Here is a 23548-nt window from a genome sequence, read left to right as displayed (position 1 = left end):
CAGGAGCTGGAGCGGGCAAGGGGGTGCAGGGTGCGTGTGCCGCGCCGGGGACACGCCGCCCCGGTGCCGCCGCCAGCCCCTGGCATCCTCCGCCCGCGGGCGGGGCTGGGGAGCTGCGGGGCGGCGCGGGGGCGGCGGCAGCTCCCGGAGCATCGCGGAGGGAGCGGCAGCGCCGGTTGAAGCGCGGAGGAGGCTCCTCCGCAGAGCCGGCCGGGGGTTTTGCCGAGCCGGGGTCACCGTGGAGTGGCGGCTCCAGCCCGGTCTGCGCGCCCCGGCGGGGCCGGGGGCTCTGGACCGTCCTCACCGGCAGCGCCGGGTCCTGTTGAGAACCGGAGGGAAGCACCGAGACGTCCCAGGTCAGGTAGGAGGGAACGGCTCGTCTTCATCTGCCCGCCCGGGGCCGGTCCTGCGGCGGATGCTGCCATGTATCCCAGGATTAAAAGCCTTGCACTTTACACCTTCTCAATCACGCTGCTGGCCTGGGTGTTTTACATGAAGAAGGAGGCAAAGTTGGCAGCATCGTCAGCAGGGCAGAAAGTGGATGTGGCGGATCACAGACTGCGGCCTTCGGTTCTGGACAGCGCTGAGCACACCAGGTGTTTGCCGAACCTGACCTTTGCCAATTCTTCTCTCGCCCTCCCGGAGCCTCACCGCATCTTCTTAACCTACAAGCACTGCAGGAACTTCCCGGTCCTGCTGAGGCCTTCCAGGTGTAGCAAAGAGATGTTCCTCCTGCTGGCCATCAAGTCTTCCCCCATCAACGTGGACCGGCGTGTGGCCATCAGGAACACGTGGGGGAAGGAGGTCTCCATCGGGGGCAGGCGCATCAGGCTGGTGTTCCTCCTAGGGCGCTCCGAGGCCAAAATCCAGCTGCAGCCCCTGCACCAGCTGCTGGCTTACGAGAGCCAGGAGTTCGATGACATCTTGCAGTGGGATTTTGTTGACAACTTCTTCAACCTGACCCTCAAGGAGCTGCATTTCCTCCGCTGGTTCACGGAGGACTGCCTGCACGCCAGGTTCGTGCTGAAGGGCGATGATGATGTGTTTGTCAACACCTACAACATCGTCGAGTTCCTCCGGGAGCTGGACCCTGAACAGGATCTCTTTGTTGGGGACGTGATCGCCAACGCCCGGCCCATCAGGAACACCAAGGTCAAATACTTTATTCCAGAGCCCATGTATGGAGCCACCTTCTATCCTCTCTATGCAGGAGGAGGGGGATACGTGATGTCTAGAGAGACAGTGCGTCGGCTCCAGAGCACCGCGGAGGACACGGAGCTCTTCCCCATAGATGACGTGTTTGTGGGAATGTGTCTGGCAAAGATGTCAGTGACCCCAAAGAACCACGCTGGCTTTAAGACTTTTGGCATCCAGAGACCTTTCAATCCTTTTGATCCGTGCTTGTACAAAGAGCTGATGGTTGTGCACAGACTGAACCCAACGGAGATGTGGATCATGTGGACGCTGGTGAAGGATGACAGCATTAGGTGCGCAGTGTCGGTGACACAGAGCTACAGCAGGGGCTGGAAAAGGAGCTACTGATGAGCCCAGCAAGATAGTGGCTGGTGACAGGGTACTTAAACTAAAAATCAGGTTGTGGTAGATCGTGTCCGTTACTAACACACTGCACTGGAGCTGTCGTGGTTTGGTTTGCAGTGAGTCTTTTTCTGTCGGGGGTTACTTGAAGCAGTTGAATCGTCACAGGGTGGGGATGTGGCTGGTGGCTTCATGAAGGTACCGGGAACTCGGCTCCTCCCAGCCACACTGTGCCGGGGGAAGTCACAATGCCACCTGCACTGGTGTCTGACTGCCAGGCAAAATCAGTTTCGTGTGGGGCAGCCAGCGATGACTAATGAGTGACAGAGCATTTGAAATTTACTTGAAGGCATGGAAGAAAGGCCGGTGTGTCCTGCTGGGTCTGCTGTCCCACGCCAGCAGCCCCACAGCTCCTACCAGACAGCAGGAGAAAGGGAGTGGAGTGGGGAAGGAAAAGCTTCAAAAATATATGGCCTTAACACAGGAGTGATGATGATCTGAGGGACTGGGCTCTGCCTCCAGCCTTTAGGCTTTTATAGAATCCCACAACAGGTTTACATGCACTGGAAACTTTAGCACAAACACTTTCTGATCTGGTTTGAGAGGAGCCATGTGTCTTGAAAAATCATGGTGGTAGGGAGAGTGGATGTAGCTTCCCATGTTTTGTGGGAGGCGTTTGGTTCATTGTTGTTGTAATGTGTATAAATAAAATAGTTTTGAAAAGTATTTACATGGGAATATTCTTAGGTCTCCTGAAAGCTAAGAGCCCTAAAAGCCAGGGAAGGTTGAGACCTGGTGCTGGCTATTTGCATTAAAGAGGATAATGTTATGTGGAAATGGATACTTGCCATTTCCTTTTCTGTGAGTTGTTCTCTGCCCTGTACCTGGCCAGATGCATTGATACAAAAGGGATTAATCTGAATATGCTGGACTTGTTAATTTGAGAAAAGATCAAATATAGAACTAAGTTTTGGTGGCACTTTCGTGAAGCTTATCACTGTCCTGCTGCTAGAGCAGGAGCTGTGGATGAGCAGGAAGCAGCCTGGAAGCCTTAGGGGAAAAAACAAGCAAATGAGTAAAGAGGAAGTGTGTGATTAGAGAAAGCAGAGCCCTTTGTGCTGTGCTGTTGTAATTGCTGTCTCTAGTGCCAGCTGCCCCAGCATCCATCCCCCACCAGATGGAAGTGGAACTTTCAGAAGTGCCCAGGGAGCACCGCCAGGAGGTTCTTGCTTGTCCTAGAGACAGGGACACCCTGAGAGCAGAGCTGTGGGAGCTCTCACTGGGATATTGAGGGACCACTGGTAGGATGTGCTCCCTTGGCCCTCTGGAGCACATGGGGTAGCTCTGGCTGAGCCCCAGGGCTGACCCAGGCTCCCGGGGCAGAAAGTGCCACCTCACAGGAGCTGTTTGTGTGCCTGGGGTGAGCAGGGGTTTGTCCCAAAGAATTGTGGTGGGTGTCCATCCTCAGGGTGCTGTTGTGCAAGCTGTTACTGTGTTTTCTGGCTGCAGCTCCAACAGGGGTTCATTAACTGTAGCTGAGAAAGTGCCTGTGTGCGGTTTCAGGTGTGTTGGCTTTGTGAAGAAGGCTGAGTGTCAGCAGCAAACCCCAGGTTCTGGGCACAGTTCTCCGGGCACTGGGGAGGAGACTGGACAGAGTGGGCACCACGGTGCCCTGTGAGCTGCTGTGCCAGCACTTCTGTGATCCACTCGATGATTCCCAGTGCAAACTCAGGAGCACAGAGCATGATGTCATGTCTGTTGTGGGCTTAGGTGTGTGGGCTAACCCCCAACTGGCAGCTCTCACTTCCTAACAAAGGTGAGGGACTCCCTCCTGCCCTGTGTTTGGGGGTGATGTGGAGCCATTTGTGCTCCTCACCCCGGCTTTGACTTGCCTGGAGTGACTGGCAGGTTCCAGTCACATCAGGCTGGATGTGTGTGGGAACAGCTCCCGGGCAGGAAGCGCAGGACGTGCAGTGAAACAAGAAGTGGGGTCACAGCAGGGCTGGGAGCAGGCCCTGGAAGGGGAAGAGGGACTTTCCTGGCTTTTGCCATGCAGACATCGGAGTTGAGTTACTGTGGCATCCTGAGAGGTACACAACTTGTTTGTGCACTCGGGCCAGGGGCTTGGCAGATGCTCTTCAACTGCACAAGGTACCAAACGAGAGCAGTTGTGGTTAGAGGTTGGCCTGAGGGTGCATTTGGCTCCTGAGGGCTCGGCTGTGCCACCACTCAAGTAATCCTCTCATCACAGTTTTTTTTTTTTTTTCCCTAAAGCTCAGCCCAGAGCACAGCAGACACTGGAAACTCCCTGTGAGCTGAATTCCAGGCTGTGCCATCCTCCTTGGACACAGCAGCACCCAGTAAGGAGCAAAGAAAGATGGTTTGTTGATTTTCTTTTTACTACCTAATCTATAAATGAACAGTGCTGTGCACCTGAGGTTGCATTTGTTGCAAAGGCAGCCAAAATGAGACACGGTTTTTGCTGCAGGTAAGAAAACTCCTGATCAGGCACAACTCCGTTTAGTAACAGCAACCTTGACACAGATGCAGTGGGTAAGATACTGATCTGTGGTGAAAAACCTTTGATTAATGCGTGTTTTCTTACACAACCTGGCAGATGGGGATTAACTGCTTCAAATCATAAATGATACAGTTCTAGTGGATGCTGTTCCACAAATTTCACACCAGCTGTCAAGTTAGGAAATGAACGCAGTGAAAGACACCTGTGGTTTTGAAACCTGCAGTGAAACATTAAGCTTGCAAAAGAAGTAATTAATATTATTTCCTGAAACTTGCACTGGGAAGCATTCAAATATGTAAAACTCTCTTTTGCTCTTTGTAGAACAGTACACAGCAGCTGCCAGAACAATTTCGTTTATAACCACAGTGTCCTGAAAATCAAATCTCTCCTTTGCTTCCTGGGAAACCTCCCCCAGAGGTGACTCGGGGTGAAATAAGTTGCTGTGCAAAACAAAACTGCACCAAGAGCCTGGGTGACTCCATGGGAAATTCTCAGCTCCAGGGGAAATATTTCCCCTGACTGCAGCTCAAGGGTAATTTGGTGCAGCTAGAGACTCAGAGGTTAAAAACTTTCAAATTCAAACAGAAAGCAGGGCCTAATGTCTTCCCCAAATGGACACACCCACAACGAGCGGCTTTCGCAGTTTAATAAAGCCATCTCCTCACAAACATCATTTACCTCACAGGTTAAAAACAAGGATTTTTAAATACACTTCTCTGGCTGATCCCTAATGAGCTCCCACAAACACACCGAGGGAGCAGCAGGACCCTCCAAGCAGAAACACAGTTACCACCAGGCCATCCCTGATAACAGTCTTCACATTTGCATAGATAAACGCTTAAATAAATGAATCCAAAAGTATTACAAACAAGGTAAGTTACAAACAAAACCGAGGCCTTCCAAATACTTGATTTGTAAAGCAATCATTTTGGGGTGAGGGGAGAAATGGAATCACAGGCTTATTTCAGCAGTGTTACACTATCCCACACTTGAGAGCTTGGGACTGTTCAATTTGTGATTGACCCCGAGAGTTCAGTTCTGTTCAGTCCTCCCGAAGGTAAGGGTCATCATCTGTATTTCCTGAAACACCCTGTGGCAACGAGGAGTCCTCCCCTTGGGCTTTTATCAGCTCCTCTGTCTGAGCTTCAGCTAGTTTGGTCTCTGCTTTCTGGGACAGCAGCCGCACCTCCTGCACCTGGGACTTCACCACCTGGATGTGGCTGCGGGCTGTCACCGAGGCCTGGTCTGCACCTGAGGGAAGGATTGACACTCTGGGTTAGAGGAGCACTGGGCAAACCCTCAGCTAAGGAAATAGGTGGGATTATCATCTGCTTTGCTGTGTTGTGATGGCTCTTGGGCTGTATTAATGCTCAATGCGTTTACTCTTCGTTTACCTCAAACCTTTTGTCCGCTTTGAGATGTTGAATTCTCCCATCCCAGTGGGATACAGCTGGAGTTGGATAGGAGTGATCACCTTGTGCCACTGGGTTTGAGAGCTAAGCCCAGCCCAGACCTTGTGTGCCAGAACCTTTCAGTCCTTGTCCCACCCTGGCACCTACGGCAGTGGGAATACCTCTGGCACTGCTGAATTCCCCCCGTTCTCCTCCCATGCTCCCACAGATTTCTGTGTCTTTTCCAGGCACTTACAGAATTAGGGTGTCTCTGTATTTCACTGCTTTCCCTCCCTTCTCCACTCAAGGAACTTTGCCCATTTACCACAAACCAGTCCATAACTCAGTCTCAGAGCTCTCAAATCTCTCCAGGGAGAAAACCACAAAAATTAATATATTTTCCTTTTTTAATACAACTAAATCCAGCTGGAAAGCCCTACTGGACTCACAGGCAGCCTTGGTTCTGTGGCTTCCAGGACCGTGTTTGAGCCTTGCTTTTAAAAATAACTGAACTCTTCCCTCAAACATTTTTGGCCATGGTTGATCTTGACCTAAACCACATGTGAACTTTCCAGGCCTAGTTCTCAGAACACACCTACAGACTCGCAGCCAAAACCAGAATGTACGTGCTCATCACCTCTAGAAACCAGGCCCCAGCTGCCTGTTGTGGTGTTCACTGAATGGACACTGTGTGTCTGAACTGTGCTGAGAGAGGGGAAAGGGCAGTGCTGCAGCTCACCTGACTGATAGGCGGCCTCTGCCGCCATCTCCGACAGCCGCAGCGCCGTCATCCAGCTGGATTCCAGCCTGAGGTATTCCTGCTGCTTGGCGGTCATCTAGGAGCAGGAAAAGGAGTCAAAAAGGTGTAACAGACCTGAGAGCTCTCCTGAGCTGTGGAGAGCAGGGCTGGAGGGGCAGATGGTGAGGGAGGATTATTTGCTTACATCCACTCTGGCTCCTATGACCACCTGCCAGACTGCATCCACCTCTTCCGAGTTCATTTTCCCCAGGAGATTTGAGTATTGCTTGTAGAGAGACACCAGGGTATAAACTGCCTGTGGAGGAATCGTTTTGCACAGTTACCACGATAACCTGCACAGCTCTGGTGTTGTCTCAGTGTTACCTGGTCTTAATTAGCAAGGTTACTCCTCATACTCTTGATGTACTGACGAGGATGTGAACTGGAATGCAAACACTTTACTGAAATTGGCATTTTATTTGCAAAATTAAAATTGTGTCTTGTTTCAGACTTAAGTATGGCTCATGCCATTCTTCTGATGGAGCTCAGTTCATGGCCTTAGAAAGGCTGAGAAGGGCAATAAAATGCCCAAGAACAGAGAACTCAGTACACAGGTAATATAAATAACTTTTAGGAGTTTCTTCAGCCCCAGTTCTGAGTTCCAGGGTCATGGTGCCTAAGTAAAAAGAGAGACTTCTTACAAGAGCATGGGACAAGGAGAATGGATTCATGCTGACAAAGGGCAGGGTTGGATGGGATGTTAGGGAAAAATTCTTGGCTGTGAGGGTGGTGAGGCCCTGGCACAGGCTGCCCAGAGAAGCTGTGGCTGCCCCTGGATCCCTGGAATCATCCAAGGCCAGGCTGGATGGGGCTTGGAGCAACCTGGGACAGTGAAATGTGTCCCCGCTCATGGAACTGGACGAGCTTTAAGGTCCCTCCAACCCAAACCATTCTGGGATTGTCTAATTTTAACCCCAAAGCAACATTTTAACAAAGCTAAAAGTAACTTCCACATTTGGCGTAGAACAGTGACCCCACGGCTCCCCAGAGACCCGACATCTTCCACCCCCCACCCCTTTCTGGTTCCATTAATTTTGCAAAAGCCCATTTTGAGGCGTAGGTAGTGCCAGAGCCAGCAGCGCCCTGTGGCAGGTGTGGGAGCCCCGAGCTGACCTTGGTGTACTCGGTGAGCGCCTCGATCAGCGCGTAGGTGGTCTGCGAGAGCAGCGTGGCCGTGCTGTCCGTCACCAGGGACACGGCCCTCCTGATCAGGGCATCATTGCTGAGGGACCCCGAGCTCTGCTGCTGCAACACAGGACACCCGTGTCACCTCCCCAGCGCCCTCCCTGCCGACACCACCCTGACACAGAGGTGAGGGAAAGCCCCGCGGAGAGGCTGCGCAGCCAAGCCCTCGCTGAGGAGGGAGAACCAGGACAAACAGGTGGGTCTGGGGGTTAAACTGCTGCGAGGAGAGGGTGCTGGGGGTACCTCCACGACGGGGACAGCACACAGGGCCACCCCCAGCCCCACAGCCTGCTGCCACCGCCCGCTCCTGCCCGCGAGGCCTCGCTGCCGGACGCCGGCCAGGACTGGGAAGCTGCGCCTGGAAAAGCAAGAGGCAAAGTTTAGCAGCAGAAACATCCCTGTGTGAGGTGGGAAATAGGGAGCAAAGAGGAGAAGAACACCCAGAAGCTGTTCGAGGAGAACCTGTCTCTCTGGGCCAGGCCTCTGTGATGCAGCTGTGTGACAGTGAGCGAGTTTGTTTCAAATTTCGTACTATTGTTTAATCGTAAGTGCAACGAAAGGCAAGCACAGTAACCAGGGCATTAGTCAGTAACACTGGAAAATAGGTTAAAAAACATGCTTAAAAGTGGCGTGTGGTACATGCAGGTGAGAAATGTGACAGGTTTGTTACAGTCCAGCGACACTCGGGTCCCTGTGGCCAGTTTTATTTATAACCCAAGCTGTGCAAATGCCCCGGGGCCAGGGTCTATCACGGAAATACCCGAGCGGAAAAACAGAAGGACAGAGCACTGAGAATCTTTTTTTGTTCTACAGCAATTTAATGAAAACAACCGGTCGGTTTTCCTTCTTTTACGGCGTGTGCTCTTCAACCTACAGCCCGCGGGCGGGGAGCGTGGTGTGGGCAGCGCGTCTCCTCCCCCTCATCCTCTCCCCCCGGCCCGCCGCGGTACCTGAGCACGGAGCAGCAGCTCCGCAGCCACCGCCCGCCCGCCGCCATCATGGCCCGCCCGGCGCGCGGGAAGTGACGTCACCGCGCACACCTGCGGGGGGCGCGGCGGGGTAGGCGGGGCCGAGCGCGGGGCGCGTGCGCGTTGGAGGGGCGCGCGGGGCCGTGAGGGCAGCGGCGGGGGGCTGAGGGGAGAGATGTCCCCGGGATTGTCCCCAGGGATGTCGCCGCGTCCCCTGCGCCCTCACGGCCCTCTGGAGCACGAGTGGTGTTGGGAGACACCTCCTCTGTGATTCACCCCACATCGCAATGGTCAGAAATAGGCAACATTTTTCCCAGTTGCTGGTAATGAGATGGAGATTATGAAACGAGGTCTTGCCTAGTTGTTACAAAATGTGGAATGTGTAATGGGTTGGTCATCGGTGTTTGGTTTTGTAGCTTTCAAGCCTCATGAGCGAGGATATTTAATACGTGAAACTGAACGGCCAACAAGTTTTGAGTGATGTCCAGATGCTGGAAAACCGAATTACTTGGTGGTGGAATTGCCTTGATAAGGTTTAGGGTTTGATGTGTTTCAGTGATGTTAGAGCCAGGAAAGGTGAGCAAAGCTTGGGAAGAAGGATTTAGACAAAAGGAACGTGGAACTGATGGGCCACGAGGACATTGGGCAGAACCCCGAGATAAGGAAGAAACTAAAAAACCCAACGTTGTATCTGCTGAAACCAGCTCCATTGTGTAAAAGGGAATTCAGCAGGGACAGATGGTGACCAACTCAGAGACATCAGTCCTCCTCATGGCCCTGGTTTAATTCGTCTTTATTGTTCTAAAATACATGATGCTGCTTTGGTTTTGGGTAGTTCCATACTAGTGGTAATCTCTACCTTCTCCAGCAAAGGTTTCCCCTGCAATTCCACACAAAACGGCCTTGATCAATTAAATCTGTTCTTTTTAGTTACAGCAGGAATTCCTATTGTCTCTCCTGTTTTTAGAGGCTCAGTCAGTGTAGGTTACTTGACTGAAGCAGTGCTGTGTCCCACATTGTTCACCTAACTCCATGCTTTAAACATTTGTTCAAAAGCCTGGCACACCTGAGAGGACCAGGTAACAACCCTGCACCTTTTCAAACTGTAGGGAGAGGGGAACCTTGTGCTGGTTTGAAATGTCTTTTCCCAGGACTTCTAAAACAAATTACAAGTAATTTCTGTGTGTCTGCCTTCACACCCTTAATGAGGCAGAGTAGGACAAGGCAGGACTTGTTTGTTGAGATGTTGGAGTGGTGGTGCATCCCTGTGCTGCGCTCAGCAGGGTGGGAATCTCGGGAGAAAACCGCTGGGAGGCTTTTAAATAGTTCAGGGAACAGAAACAAACCTCCAGGAGACACAAAGAATCTGCCACAAGGATCTGTAAAGTGCATGCGCGGGGATACATTTTCTTTTAACCTTTATTGTTTTCACATAGGAAAATAAGATGAGGCAGCGACAGCAGGAAACCCTGGCAGGTTTGGCGCAGGGGGAAGGGGCCTCCATCCCGTGTGAGGAGCTGTGCCGTGGGTCTCTGGAGAGCCCGTGGGAGCAGGAGCAGGGGCAGAGCCCTCACTTAAGCACCAGGAAGTAGGTGGTCCAGCCGGCCAGCAGCAGCGCCCCGAGCAGCACCGTGTAGCTGAACAGCACGAAGGCCAGCAGCTCCCGCAGCACCTTGAGGAAGTGGATGGTGAAAGAGTCCGGCATGGCTCTCCCGGCTCCCTGGGGCTGGCTGCTCCCTGCTCCTCCTCGGCCTGCAAGCAGAGGAACAAGGTGAGTCTTCGCAGCAGGGACACCACCCTGCCACGGGGAGAATCCTGTGGGCAGGAGGGTTGATGGTTGTTAGCGACTAGTGTGGGCCTGTTTAGAGAGTCCTGCCGAGGTGTTGAAAGAGAGTTTGGGATCTGATCAAAGTCTCCAGATCAGGACTGGGAAGGAAGCGCATGGAAACACAGACACAGGCAGTGGGCACGGCCGTGGGGGTGAGGCTGGGGGCTGTTACAGAGTCCGGCTGGCTCATGGAATTTCTCCCCTGGGGCTGTGGCTGTGCGTCCAGGAAGCGTCAGGATCAGAGCGGCTGCTGGTGGTGCATTACCAACAGCGTGTTCTGATCAAAGTGGTCAATTCCTCCAAGGAAGCCACCATTAATATTTAATTCTATAATTGCATCTAATGGAGGTACTGGCACAAACTGAGCCTTTTGTTTAAGAATGACGAAAACGGAGGCTTAAATACAAGTTTGCACAGGCAAATATTTATATCTTGCGTTAAAAATAACCGTTAAATGGGAGACATGGCATAAGATGCCTTAGAATTCATCTTCGGGCCGTATTGTATAGTCATAGGTACACATTGCTTTGGAAGTGATTGCTCATTTGTTAGTTTAAATTAAATCTGAATGTTTTCCCTAAAGTCTCTGGCTTCTTAGATTTGAAGCTGTGAAAACCCACCTAAAAAATTCTATTATCTCTTCAATTTACGGGTTCTTTTAAATTTTGATCGCAACCGTGCCTGATCAACAATATCGACGCTCTTGGTCAAGCCATAAAAAGGGAGTTTAAAATCAGACTTAGGATAAAAACTAAGCCAAAAGGATAAAAACTAACCCCGAAGGATTATTTCTCTTCGGAACACCCTAAAGCCAGATAAACTAAACTGAATTCCTGTCCTGCTGCTTAGAATATTTTTTTAAGAACTCTTGTGATAAGGCATTCACATTTTTGGTGTCGTTTAACGAGTTCAGCCATTCCATTCCAAGCTCAGGCACATGTATACAGCACAGGAGTTACAGCATTTTTGAACCGGCTGTGGTTTCTCTGTTGTTTAGAGCGTTACAGTTTTCTGTCCATAGGCTGCGCGAGATTTCTGGTTATCTAGAAAGATGCTGATAAAGAAACAAACTGCTTACCCAGGCAGATGACGGGCTCTACTTCAGCAAGCTGGTGTTCCTCCCTAGTTTTGTTGTGCAGTTGTGCCTTTTCCAGGGGGTTTGTGCCGTAGGCTGATCCCGGAGCAGGAGCAGAGTGTGTGTGTGCAGCCCACACGAGGACTGAGCTCGAGGTGTGGTCAGCACCGGTTATGATCCGACAGCGCCGTGGTGCTCGGAGCAGCCAAACACTCCCCTTCCCCTGGAGGGCATTTCCAGAGCGCCAGTGCCGGGGCTTGGAGTCACCACATCAAAACCTGCATTTGTTGAGATGTGGGGCTTTGCCTCTAACGAAACGTTGTGTCATCTCACACGTTTTATTCTGTTCTCTCCAGGGCTGCAGTGCCTCTTGCTCTGTTCCCTGAGCACCCGGTGCTCTGTGAGCCGCTTGGGGAGGAGGGTGCTCACACACAGCTGGGGCTCATCCCCAGGGTGGGACTCTGCAGGCTGAGCCAGGATCTCTTACCAAAAGTCAGTGAGGGCTGATGGCAGCCTAATTTCTGTCCCCGGGTCACTGCTGAAGTGTCACACTTACCCTCCCTCCCAAGGAGTCATCCCAGCCTTCTAGAGCTCAAGTGCTGCAGCTCCTTTGCAGTGAGGGGAGGAGGGAGCCAGGCTCTGTTTATTCTTAGCAAAACTGCTTCTGATAATGCTGTATGAAAAGTAAGTGTCTTTTGGGGCAGAGGTTGGGTAATATTTTCTTTTTTTTTTTTTTTTTTTTTTTTTGTAGTAATGCAGACAGCAGAGAGAAGGAAGATTATGTACTGCAAATCAAATTTCTTACCTACAAAGATATTATGATGTAGAAAATGGTCCCTTAATTTCATTAGGTTCTCTTGTTATCGAATTATTACCCGCATGGTCAGCAGGGCCTTGGACAGACAGAGAACATCATCAGCTGCCCAGGAAGCCTGTTAAATCGTAATTGCTCCTCCAGGGAATTGATCAGCGTCAGGATGGCTTTTATTTTGTTGTTGAATAGTTCCAGGAAGAGGCTTTGTCTAGGTGGACTGGTTACAGGGTTCTAGCTCAGTGCTGGTGCAGGATGCAGAAAAATAGGCAGCAATGCTGGTGATGAATTCAGAGGTTACCAAGTGTCTGGTGTAAACTCTTGCCAAAAAAAGTTTGGCCTGTGTTACTGATTGCTGGCAGGGGAAAGGTGAGCCAGTCTTTTGTTTTCCTTTATTCACCTGTGGTGTAGCGTTTACACAGCAGGACCTCAGCTCAGAAACCAGCCTGGTCAGTATTGCCTTGGGTTTAATTCAACTAAGATTAAAAAAAACCCAAACCCAAACTGGAAATTGTGATACTACAAAGACCCTCAAGGCCAACCCAAGGACACTGTTGCTCTGAGTCAAATTTGTTTTTCCTCTGCACAGTAACATCTAGTTTTTGACCCAAACCTAATTCAGGTTTCCTTTTAAATATCCTGAAATTAGCTACTTTAAGTGGAACTTGCAGAGCAAACAATCCATGTCTGCTCTTCTAGCACTCATGGAAGTTGCAGCATGTTTGTTTTTTTTTGTTAAGTCTGTCTACAAGTTGCCTGCCCACCTGAAGTGGAAACTGAAATGAATGAAATTGTATTTTTCTTCAAAGATAAGAACTCCCACAATTACTTCTAATGTGGTATGGCAGGTGGCAGAACAGAATGAAATTTTGCATGAGCCTTAATTAAAAAACACCTGGGTGTTAGAAAAATAGTTTCAACGTATGTAATTCAGTTATGCAGTTATCCTGGGATGGGGAGACAAGGATCCAGCTTGTGCAGGGTTTTATTTTATTTTTGTATTCTAGAGAGAGAATGCAATCACTTCCAAATAAAGATTAAATACATCTTTATTTTATTCAAATAAGTCAGCTGGAGTTAAACAGATTGAAGGGCTCTGTGGAGGGTCTGACTTGGCAGAACTCAGAAAATAACAGACCAAAACCCACAGTCACAACTGTGACAGCTTGGAAAAATGAAGGGATTTATTGGGATGTCTTATACATGATAAATAAGGCAGAAATGTTTGCTGAGAGAATGATTTAAGGTGAGGAGTGGGCTTTTTTATTTTTTTAGCTGTCTTTAAGAGCGAACTGCAATGTGGAAGAGTCCCCAGTGGTTGTGAGGACGCTGCCAGTGCCCAGCAGCACCAAGGACCCTGCTCTGCCTTCCCAGCCTCTGGAGCTGCCTCTTGAACACCAAGGGCCCAGCCACCAAGCCCATGGAAAATTCCATTTGATGTGTTTGAGCTCTACAAGAGCCTGTGACACCAAGTACCACAGTTTATAACCTGAACAGGGGGGTGAAAAAGGTGTCTGTTTTAAACCCACTGTTTACTGGGTGCCTGCTCTTGCTATTTTTGGCCCCCACACAGGGAGTGTTTGTGTGTCTTCAACCATAAACTCAGGACACACTGATGTCATTCATAGTCTGGAGGAGCTTTCCACAGTCAGGTGGGTGTACCTAGGACAAAGACATCACCTCACAGCGATCCCTTCAGGGGACAAGTGAAGTAAAAGGCTCAAGGATCACAGGTACAGCTGTGTACAGATCTCTGACTGACACATCCAATGCATCCATGGAATGTACCAGGCACCAGAGAGACAAACAGTCTGGGAACAGAGAACATCCTGCCTCCTCAGCACCTCAGGAGGGGAAAAAGCAGAAATCACATCTCCCACCAAAGCTAAACTGAAAGAAAAAAAGCAGTAATGTGCCAAAGTGAAGGACCAGAGCCCGTTCCTGCTGCCCCAGCGCTTGGCTGCCAGGTCAGACCATGAGCAGGGATCTCTCTCTCTTTCCCCCTGCTTATAATTAGTGCCTTCCAAGCCTGCTTGTCTACTTGGAAGTTCCACAGCCAGCTGGAACACAAGTGCAGAAGGGATGAGGGTGACTGCTCACGAGCTGGTCCCCGGAGAACTTCCTTCACTGCTGTGTCTCCCCAATGGAGCAGCCGTGCCAGGACCAGCAGCTGACGTGCCTGTGTTACACAGGGCCTCTCCCATTTACTGTCTCTCAGCACACCCCCTAGAACGGGGCAGGCTCCAGTTTTTCCATCAGGGATTTGATCCAGGTTGTCCCGTTGATGAGTTTTGTAGTGGCAATGATGTACTCTGTGCCTCCATCCTCCATCTGGGACAGAAATCTCAGCGCGGCGATTTCCGCGTACGTCACCCCCCCCAGGAAGAACACCAGGGTCACTCTGTTCTCACCCTGCTGACCTGTGGGTTCACAAAAAAGGTCCACGTTGCCTTGGTCTGATTTTTACAGCTCCCCTGCATCAACTGTCAGTCAAACTCAAATGTCCTGAATTAGAGGCTGGGAGACAGAAATCCAGAGTTTGCTTCCAGCTCTGGAGTTGCTACAGGATCTGCTTCTGTTTGAGAGTGATGCTGATCCTCTTTCAGATAACATTACTTATTAAAATCACAGTGTAAGTTTAGGGTTTATTTTAGTACTCTGATGAGAAGTTAAACCATTTGTCAAAGGAGGGTTAGGTCAATCTAACGCTGCTGTGGGACCGGGGTATGAGACAGAGACCTGGACGCTGCCTTCCCTGATTTCAGTTTGCCTCACTCCCTGCTCAGAAAGACAAATTTTCCTGTAAACAACAAAGCCAAACTTACGCTTTTTCTGCAGGCCTGTAGGGAGCTGCTGCCTCTCCTCAAAATGGGGCCCTGGCAGCATCTTCAAAACCTCCTCGATGCTGCGCCAGCCCGGCCGGGCCAGCAGCTGGGCCAGGCGCACGCTGAGCGGGGCGTAGCCGCTGTACACGTACGAGATGTCATTGGGGTTCTGGGGGACACAGACAGGGAGCGGCAGGTCAGTGCTGCCTCATGCTGCAGAACAGCCTCAAGGAAATCAGTAACATTAAATTAAAGAGGAGGTTTTCCTGCCGCACGGAATTCTGTGGTAAGAGGTAATGTTTGCTGCTGAGGCGCCCGTTTACCTGCTCATTAACGTCATCCATCCACAGGCGCAGCGTTTTCCTGATGGTTGGGTAGTTATTCCTGCCACCTGTCTGGGGTTTCAGGAGTCCAGCCTTTTCCAAGTTGTTTAAGGTCAATATATGTTCATAGCCATAAGTCTGCAATATGAAGAAATCACCTTTAACACCATGGCAATAAGCCATGACCAGTGTTTAAAACAGAAAAGAAAAGCAAAGAGGTTTGTTTAAAAAAGATGTTTGTTTAAAAAAAGCTTTTTGGGTAAGATCTCTCTGGAGTATATCCAATTTAGATGTTTAAATCATAATAGTAACATGTGATATAAACTTCTGTATCTACATGTTGTAACACACAGGAGCACCTCCCAAGTGTCAGCCCAAACAGAAACCCAGTGCCCCCTCTGTGCACATTATTGAAGTGTAAGATGTTGAATTGAAATGTAGAGCTGAAGATCTGATGTGGATTTTCTCAGGAATTTATTCCTGCAAACGTTAGAGCCTAACCTGGAGAATCTCTCTTTTGTAATGGTCCAGAACCTTCTGCTTCAGCCCACTATTGCACACGGATTGCAGGCAAACGAGACGCAAGATCTTGATTAATGGATGTTTCTGAGCTATGCAGTCTTCAATATAATTGTTAACCTATTAAATAAAATACATAAGCCGTTATTTAAAGAATTGTTGAAGTGCCCGTAAGACCTAGAAAGAAAAATCTGTTTGCCAGGATCTCCAAATCAGCAAGAAAGAGGAGCAGCTGCTCTCTAGGCAGCTCAGGACCATGTGTAAAACAGTGACCCAGCACTGGTTCCACCTGGACTCTCCTTAGAGCATGTCAGCTCCTCACTCAGTAGCCAGACTTTGCCTGATGCACTGAAAAATTCTTATTAACCATCTTCTATGTTCCACTGATCCCTCAGAGCATGGGGTGCCCCAGGACAGGTCAAGGACCCCAGGTGTGCACAGGCAGTGACAGATAACTCAGAGATACATTTCACTGGGTACCATTTAGATCAGATGTTTCCTCTCTCTCTCTCTCTCTCTCAAAAAAAAAAAAAAAAAAAAAAGGGAAATGGTTTTTAGAAGACATAAGAGTGGTTAATTGCCATTATCTACTTACCTTGTCTGTGTCTATTCCAGACATGAACTCTTGCTCCACTGTTAAATTATCAAAGAAATCTTCAGATGCTTTGGGAAAAGAATGAAAATCAATACAACAGCAACTGAGAGGTTTAAATGTTTTACATTTAACCTTTCAGCAGAGATGCACTGGATGGAGCAAAGCCAGTTTTTGCCAGGCTGAGTGCTGTCCATCAAGCTGGCATCCTGCTGGATTTCAATTTTTCCTACTCACTGGTGATGTCTTTGATGAGCTCTGCGATGGAGGTGTGGTTTGCCAGCGAGCTCCTCGCCGCCTGCATGTGAGGCAGCTGGGACACAAACTGCTTAATCTCTCCAACAGTCTTGGCGTGGTGCCTTTCCTGAAGAAATCCATCACTTGGGTTAGGCCTTGTTCACGTTAGTACCACCAACCAGATCATTTTATCATGAAGGATTTTTACTGCACTCCCTGCAGTGAGTTAGAGATACGCAGCCTTTTTTAGACAAAGAGCGTTAGATGCTTACACTGAAGTCACAGCATTACCTGTAACAGCACTTGGATCATGGGGAGAGGCAGCAGGTAATACAGCAGGATCATTAGACTGTTATTTTCCATTATGCCAGTGCTGTAAATCATTTTATCCACATTTGTCTGACTCCAGCCGTCACTAGCTGCTCCTCAATTTCCCTGCCAGGGAAAACTCCCTTTTTCACACAAAGAGGAATTGCTTTGCTGCCTGACAGGGACCTCCAGGCCAATGCTGTCGGAGCTGGGGAACGTCTCCCCTTGGAGCAGCCGTGAAAGCTGCTGAGGAATTGGGCTGGCAGGGTCTGCCATTCACTCTGCTTGGTGGCAACAGCATGCCAGGCTTTGAGGGAGGATGTGCTGAAGCACCATGCAGAGTTCAGCTCCAGAGGTCTGCACTGCATTTGGGCTTCTTGCAACTTGGAATAAAAATAGCAATAATTTGACTCATATGTGAAGGATTTAAATGGGCAAGTGCAGGCAGGAGAGTCATGATGGAGCCTGTGACTGAAGAAGTCCTCTGCTGCCAATCTGCTGCTGTTTCATTATCACCTATTACTGCTGACAATTTCTTAGAATTCTCCTTTTTTAACAAGCAGTATGAACAATCCATCTTTAGCACCTCCAGCACTAATAGTGCAGAAGCAGAGCTGCACTGGGGGATGAGGCTGAGCACTCAGTATTTCAGTTAAGGTACCACTACCACATCTCAGATGTGGCAGAGGTTAAGAGGCTAAAAAAGCCCCCTCCCAAGGAAATACAACCAAAAAGTGAAAAAAGTTCTCTTGAGAGTCCCCATGAGATCAGAAAAATGAGATACGGATCATCAACAGGATGCTTTCAACAAAACCACAAACGTGCCCCACACAGCTCTCCAGATTTGTCTGAGATGACACACGGGCATGAATTTACAGTTCAAACCTCCTGCAAGACAACTTTCTTTTGTACATTTCTGTTTTTCATGCCAACCATAATCCTCTGTGAAAGTACATTCTGGTGTTTTATTGCTTAAAGCTTTTTCTCTGCATCCTGAAGGGAAAAGGACCTTTCAGTGGATGGGTAACAAGAGCAGCCAAGTGGAATTGATCAGCACACTAAAAATCACCTTTGGCTTCTTGCAGACTGACGAGAGCAATTCCTGTCATGGGATCCATGGGCTCACACAGCACAAGGCTGGATTAGGCAAGCTCTGAGCAGAGGGAAAGCCCCAGAACAGAGGTGTGGGGAGAAATGAGGATCCACATTACTATAGGCTCCTTCCAATGAGATTTGACCAACACCTACTCAGAACAGTCCACATGGAGCTGACCTCATCCCAGGGCAGGGGAACAGACTGGAACAGCTTCCTGTTTTTTTCTCTGGATGGGACTGAGCTGCCAGTCCCAGCCCTGCTGAACACAGTCTGTGAATTACCTGATGCACAGAACACAGGCCTCACCTCAAAGGCTGCCGAGATGATCTTGGCTTTCTTGCTCAGCACTGATCCCACAGCGTTGAAGTTCTTGTCTCGGATTTCGGCATAAAGCTCTTCTGCAGAGTTCAGCTGCAGCTTCTTGGGTTCCGTGGGGAGATCTTTCCCACCCTCACCCTGCTTCTTCGGGGCAAACTTCTCAGGAGGGAGTTTCACATAAGCTACCAAATGCAGAGAAATAAACCTTATAAGGACTGGAACTTCATCAGCAGAAGTTAACATCAGCAGGCTGTGGAAATGTGTCCCCTGAGCTGGAAACAGCTCTGAGTAGCAAAGCAATATTAACACTCAAACCACGGAGTGCCTGTGTGTTAATTAAGGAGAGTCTCCCTGCACTCAGCCAGGGACCTACACAAACATCAGAAATCAGAACACAAGTGCCAGCTGCTCTGCTTTCAGAGAGGCTTGGAGACAGCCCAATAGCCAGCCCAGTCCAGCAGGAGGGATTACAGCCCATAAATGCCTCTCTGGAGTTTTCTTACCCCTGAAGAGCAGGACAGCGTTCTGAAAATGCCATTTCACAAACCGCCCCTGTCCCCTCAGTGTGGCACGTGATCCAGGCAGGAATGGATGCTGAAGGCACACACTGACTTTCCCACTCACACACTCCCTGTCGTGTCGCTGTGCCGGCTCCAGCTTGGGACTGAACAAACCCCACGTGGATTTCAGCTGAGCTGCTCCCACATCACATTTAGTGAAGCACAAACCCACCCAACACACTCCAACCTGCCCCAGGACATGGGAAACCTGCCCCTTCCCTGCAGGACTCACTGTTCTGAATCCCATAGATCTCATCTATCAGCCCCTCGTACGTCAGCTGCGTGGCCAGCGGGGTCAGCAGGTCCACGTTGCGGTCCAGCAACAGGAGGGTATCAAAGACAGGAAATATGGAATTCTGGCTCCCAGGGAACTCACGCTTCATCCTGATCATCATGTTGGCCACGTGCTGCAAGGAAATCACATCGCTCTGGTTACAGTGCAGCCCACAGCAGATATGTGTGACCTCTGAGCCCTGCAGGCACATGCTCGGAAAGGAAGGGGATGGCAGGAGGTACAGACTGGCTGATGGATGAGGCAGGATGGATCTGAGAAAACAAAAGTCCTTCTCTGCAGCTCAACAGGACAGCGATGGCCAAAACACTGCACTCGCCTCAAGCTGCTCCCTCACCACAAAAAATACCAATTAAACCGCAGGTTGACCAGAGAGAAGCAAAAAGGATATGTGTGTGTCATGGCTGGATTAAAAAAACCCAGAGGTGCATTTAACCCAACACTCCTTAAGGCAGTTCCAAAGAACAAGATCCATTTGTTCAGCCTCACCCGAGCACAGTCGCCCTTCCCAAAAATCTGCGGGATGGTTCCGTAGAGAGCCTGCAGTGTCATCAGCCCCTTTGCTGCATGGTACAGGCTGGTCTGGTCGCTCTCCAGGTAACATTCCTAAAGAACAAGAGGGATCTTGATGGAAAGTGTCAATCCAGTAGAGCTGCCTGCACAGCAGAGCAGGGTCCCTGTGAACAGGTCAGAGGAGACACAGGCTGGGGACAAACTATGGCTGTTGGCATATATGGACCTTACTATCTGTGCTATCACTACGTCAAATCATTTTTTTAATGACCAGACACTAATATTTTTGAACTCCAGACACAAATCCAGTTTGATGGAGTAAAAGAAAGCGACTGGAAGGACCCTCTCCTGCTAATTAGGTCAATCTGAACACCCAACACCTCATTACAGCTGCACGCCATGACACGTCCTCTGGGCTACACACAGGACAGAGAGGGCCAAGAAACTCCTAAACTGCCCTGTCCTTGGATGCAGCACTGTGGGAACGCAGGACATGCAGCTGGGATGTGACAGCTGTTCATGCTCAGTGCAGTGAGAACCATCACACACGGCTCCCTGGCTGTGCAGGAACACAAACCGTGCTGGCTCCTTGTGCCAGCTGAGTGCTTTAAGCCTCAGGAATGCTCCAGTTGTGACAATAACACCAGCAGCTGAAGCTGGAGAAACAGGGATGCAACTCAGTGTAGTGACCGTTCCTTCAGCATTTAGTGTGAAAACACACAGGGAAGTTCAGGCTTCAGGATCAAGCCAGGTTTGCTCTGCAAGGCCTTTCCTTGCTGTGCAGGTCACTCACAAACCCTCTGAGGACTGCTGCACCAGCACCAACATCCAGCACAAAACCGCAGCGCATTGTTCCTCGAGGACGAGGCGAGCACGCACCTTGAAGGCGCTCTCGGACTCCATGGAGAGCAGGTCTCCATCAAAGGGGATCAGGTCCAGGCTGTACTGCTCGCGGTGGATGAAGGAGCCCAGCACGCCCTGCTCCTTCAGCCACTGCTCGCACAGGAGGCTGCGGCGCGGCACGAACAGGATGTGGAAATCCCTCTGCGGGGAGCGGCCTCTGTCTTCCCTGGAAAAGTCACAGCAGGAGCACAGCACACGGTCACTCCCTGCACACGGGAGCAGCAGAGACCGCGGGCACGGGGCACTGGATTCACACAAAACAGGAACGCTGCACTGGGTTATTGCCGACTCCCGGGTTTTGTGTGTCAGTGCAGCCTTGTGCAGCCACAGCTCTGACACCAGGGCAGGGGGACGTGGCTGTCCTGCAGCTCCCAAAAGGCACAGCAATCCAAGCGTGACTCATTCCCGCTAATTAGAAGGAGCGTACATCCTCGCAGGGAGGAACGCACCCTCTGCATCGCGGCCAAGGTGAAGCCCCCTCGCTCAGGGTGTCTCACACTTAAGCTACAGAGTGGCCGTGCTGCAGTTTGGTGTCTGCACATCGCTCCCCGCACAGGTGTGACAAACCACACGGTGATTCAGGCCACACCTGTCCCCTCCTCACGACCGCCCTGCCCTGCCCGCGGTACCTGAGCACGTTGTCCGTGATGATGTCCATCAGCTCCAGCTTGGGCCTGACGAAGAAGATGATGTTCTTGACGTCGGCCGGGGGCAGCCGGCCCGGCTTGAGCGTGAACATCTTCTCCACCTCATGCTCCTGAGCGGAGGCACGGCCGTCAGCCGAGTGCGGGAGCGCCGGGGCCCGGCCGCCGCCCCCCCCCGGCCCCCGCGGCGCTTACCTTGAGCAGCGAGTACTGCGCGATGAGGCCGAAGGGGCCGGTCAGGTACTCGTCCCACACGATGGCCTGCGGGAAGGGACGGCGCGATCAGACCGGGCGCACCCCGCGCCGGAGCCCGCCCGCCCCCCGAGGGGACCCGCCGTGCCCACCTTGGAGCCCGCGCACTTGTCCAGGAACTCGCGCAGCTCGCGCCGCCCCGCCTCGCGCAGCGCCGTCAGGTTCACCCGGCCCGAGCTCAGGTGCGCCGCCATGGCCACCCGCGCACGTGACCGCGGGGCGGGGCCGAGGGGCGGGGCCGCGCAGCCGCACAGAGCGCGGGGCGGGGCCGCCGAGCGTCAGGGGACACACCCGGCAGCGCGTCCGTGTGCTCGCGGTCACGTGTGTGTCGTGTGTGTGTGTCATATGTGTCACGTGTGGTGACTGGCACCGGGCTCCGCCAGGGACAGTGTGACCGGCGGCACCAGGGAACTGCGTTCCCCCTGCGCTGGGCACTGCTGAGGCCGCACCTGGATCCTGTGTCCAGTGCTGGGCCCTTCATTCAGGGAGGCCAGCGAGGGGCTGGGGCGTGTCCAGAGAAGGGAACGGAGCTGGGGAAGGGGCTGGAGCCCCAGGAGCGGCTGAGGGAGCTGGAAAGAGGCTCAGCCTGGAGAAAAGGAGGCTCGGGGGGGAGCTTGTGGCTCTGCACAACTCCCTGACGGGAGGGGACAGCCGCTCCCAGGGAACAGGGACAGGAAATGGCCTAGAGCTGCACCAGAACGGGTTCAGGTTGGACATCGAGAGGGATCTTCACTGAAAGGGTGAGTAAATATTGCCCAGGGGGACAGTGGAGTCACTGTCCCTGGAGACAGTTAAATAACGACTGGACATGGCACTCGGCAGCACCCTGGTCACGTTGACAAGCTGGTGCTTAGCCAGAGTTGGGGATCTCAAGGTCTCTTCCCAGCTGACGGATTCTGTGACTTACAGTGCAGCCCTGGGCACGTCTGTCCCCACACGGAATCCCTCACACTCGGAATGGAAATGCAGAAAACACTTTTTTTCCAAAATATAACTTTATTATATATATGCATATATACACACACACCACACTCACTATATAGAAGCTGAAAGAATGCAAAACAGGGATGGCCCACAAACTGTTTCAGGCGTGCACAGGTGTGCACAGCGGACAAGTTTCCAAAAACCCCCAGCAGCTCCTTACCTGCATCATTTCCACATTTCACACCAAACCACAACCCAGAGCTCACGGCACCGAGCGACATCGCAATCAAAGGAGTAAATGAAAATAAAGATGAAATATTTCTCAACTCAGTCCAGTGTCAAAAAAAAAAAAAAAAACAAAAAAAAAAAAAACCTTAAAAATCTAAATGTACAAATTCAGCCTTAAAATGGTTTAGTGCAAATATGAAAATTAACAGCATATTTTAAGGTATTTAAATAAGCTTTAATATAACTCTAGTGCTTCATTCCTATACATGTTTTCCCACCAATAAATCCAACAGCACAGGGGCATTTCCTGTTTAAGGGCGGGACAAACCCACAACCTGGGAAGAAACAGGATAAAGTCACTTGTTAAATCATTTATTTATCTTTCACCGAAGTTTGTTAAAAAGGGACGGGGGGGGGGGGGGTGCGGTATTTATTAGTGGAAGAGCACAATATTTATGTAGGGATTCTGGAGCGGGCGGGCAGCGGAGCAAGGGCTCACTGTCCCTTGCCCTGACATTCAGCACAGGCGGCTGCTGGTGGTGCCAAGGTCCCGGGGCGGGGCTGTCCCGCCCTCAGAAGGTCTCGTCGTCGTTGCAGTCGGCCGTCCAGTGGCCGAACACCTCGCAGGTGTCGCAGTAGGGCCGCTCCTCCCGCCGGCTGCCGTGGTGCGCCGAGTGCGGCGGCTCCTCCAGCGCCTGCGCCTGCGTCGGGCAGTCCTCGGTGTCGTGCAGGTCGAAGCAGCCGCAGATGTCGCAGAAGAGTCGCGGCTTCTTCTTGGACAGGCTCTCCTCCTCACTGCAAAGGGCGGCAGCAGCACGGTCAATGCCTCTGTCACACCGCAAGGCCCGCGGCCCCGCAGTCAGCTGGGGCTTACTGAGACTCAGGAAACGCCACCCTGC

The 23548-nt window shown here is 51.1% G+C and overlaps 5 protein-coding genes across 7 annotated transcripts in view; 1 reads left to right on the top strand and 4 right to left on the bottom strand.

Annotated features, from left to right (window-relative positions):
* Window positions 1–198: 198 nt before the first annotated feature.
* B3GNT4 (UDP-GlcNAc:betaGal beta-1,3-N-acetylglucosaminyltransferase 4) lies at window positions 199–2262 on the top strand. Its single transcript, XM_066199657.1, has one exon. It carries the CDS (start codon window positions 424–426, stop codon window positions 1540–1542), a length of 1119 nt encoding a protein of 372 aa, XP_066055754.1. The 5' UTR covers window positions 199–423; the 3' UTR covers window positions 1543–2262.
* Window positions 2263–4688: 2426 nt separating this feature from the next.
* DIABLO (diablo IAP-binding mitochondrial protein) lies at window positions 4689–8434 on the bottom strand. 2 transcript variants are annotated; one of them, XM_066199964.1, is made up of 6 exons: window positions 8383–8434; window positions 7676–7790; window positions 7361–7492; window positions 6393–6503; window positions 6188–6284; window positions 4689–5308 (listed from the first exon to the last, which is right to left on the bottom strand). In XM_066199964.1, exons 1-6 carry the CDS (start codon window positions 8430–8432, stop codon window positions 5100–5102), a joined length of 714 nt encoding a protein of 237 aa, XP_066056061.1. In that variant the 5' UTR covers window positions 8433–8434; the 3' UTR covers window positions 4689–5099. The 2 variants fall into 2 exon arrangements, with proteins under 2 accessions (XP_066056061.1, XP_066056062.1); XM_066199965.1 differs by having other exon boundaries at window positions 7361–7489.
* Window positions 8435–8928: 494 nt separating this feature from the next.
* On the bottom strand, window positions 8929–11390 carry LOC136298682 (uncharacterized). The gene is made up of 2 exons (XM_066199596.1): window positions 11307–11390; window positions 8929–10152 (listed from the first exon to the last, which is right to left on the bottom strand). Exon 2 carries the CDS (start codon window positions 10103–10105, stop codon window positions 9971–9973), a length of 135 nt encoding a protein of 44 aa, XP_066055693.1. The 5' UTR covers window positions 10106–10152; window positions 11307–11390; the 3' UTR covers window positions 8929–9970.
* A 1354-nt stretch (window positions 11391–12744) lies between these two features.
* Window positions 12745–21699, bottom strand: VPS33A (VPS33A core subunit of CORVET and HOPS complexes). 2 transcript variants are annotated; one of them, XM_066199594.1, is made up of 13 exons: window positions 21590–21699; window positions 21441–21506; window positions 21231–21358; window positions 20578–20767; window positions 19675–19791; window positions 19126–19300; window positions 18322–18515; window positions 16611–16737; window positions 16377–16444; window positions 15764–15901; window positions 15263–15400; window positions 14940–15108; window positions 12745–14534 (listed from the first exon to the last, which is right to left on the bottom strand). In XM_066199594.1, exons 1-13 carry the CDS (start codon window positions 21689–21691, stop codon window positions 14341–14343), a joined length of 1806 nt encoding a protein of 601 aa, XP_066055691.1. In that variant the 5' UTR covers window positions 21692–21699; the 3' UTR covers window positions 12745–14340. The 2 variants fall into 2 exon arrangements, with proteins under 2 accessions (XP_066055691.1, XP_066055692.1); XM_066199595.1 differs by lacking the exons at window positions 12745–14534; window positions 14940–15108; window positions 15263–15400; ... (1 more) ...; window positions 16377–16444; window positions 16611–16737 and adding an exon at window positions 16750–16826.
* A 774-nt stretch (window positions 21700–22473) lies between these two features.
* CLIP1 (CAP-Gly domain containing linker protein 1) overlaps window positions 22474–23548 on the bottom strand; it is a 61347-nt gene continuing 60272 nt past the window's right edge. The window contains exon 29 of the mRNA XM_066200070.1: window positions 22474–23444. Coding sequence (XP_066056167.1) covers window positions 23222–23444 — 223 coding nt within the window. The 3' untranslated portion in view covers window positions 22474–23221. The remainder of the gene's footprint in view (window positions 23445–23548) is intronic.

The sequence above is a fragment of the Chamaea fasciata genome, unplaced genomic scaffold (assembly GCF_029207755.1).
Source record: "Chamaea fasciata isolate MVZ Bird 193981 ecotype frontalis unplaced genomic scaffold, bChaFas1.0.hap1 SCAF_18, whole genome shotgun sequence".
Lineage (NCBI taxonomy): Eukaryota > Metazoa > Chordata > Aves > Passeriformes > Sylviidae > Chamaea > Chamaea fasciata.
This window is presented reverse-complemented; position numbering and strand designations above follow the sequence as displayed.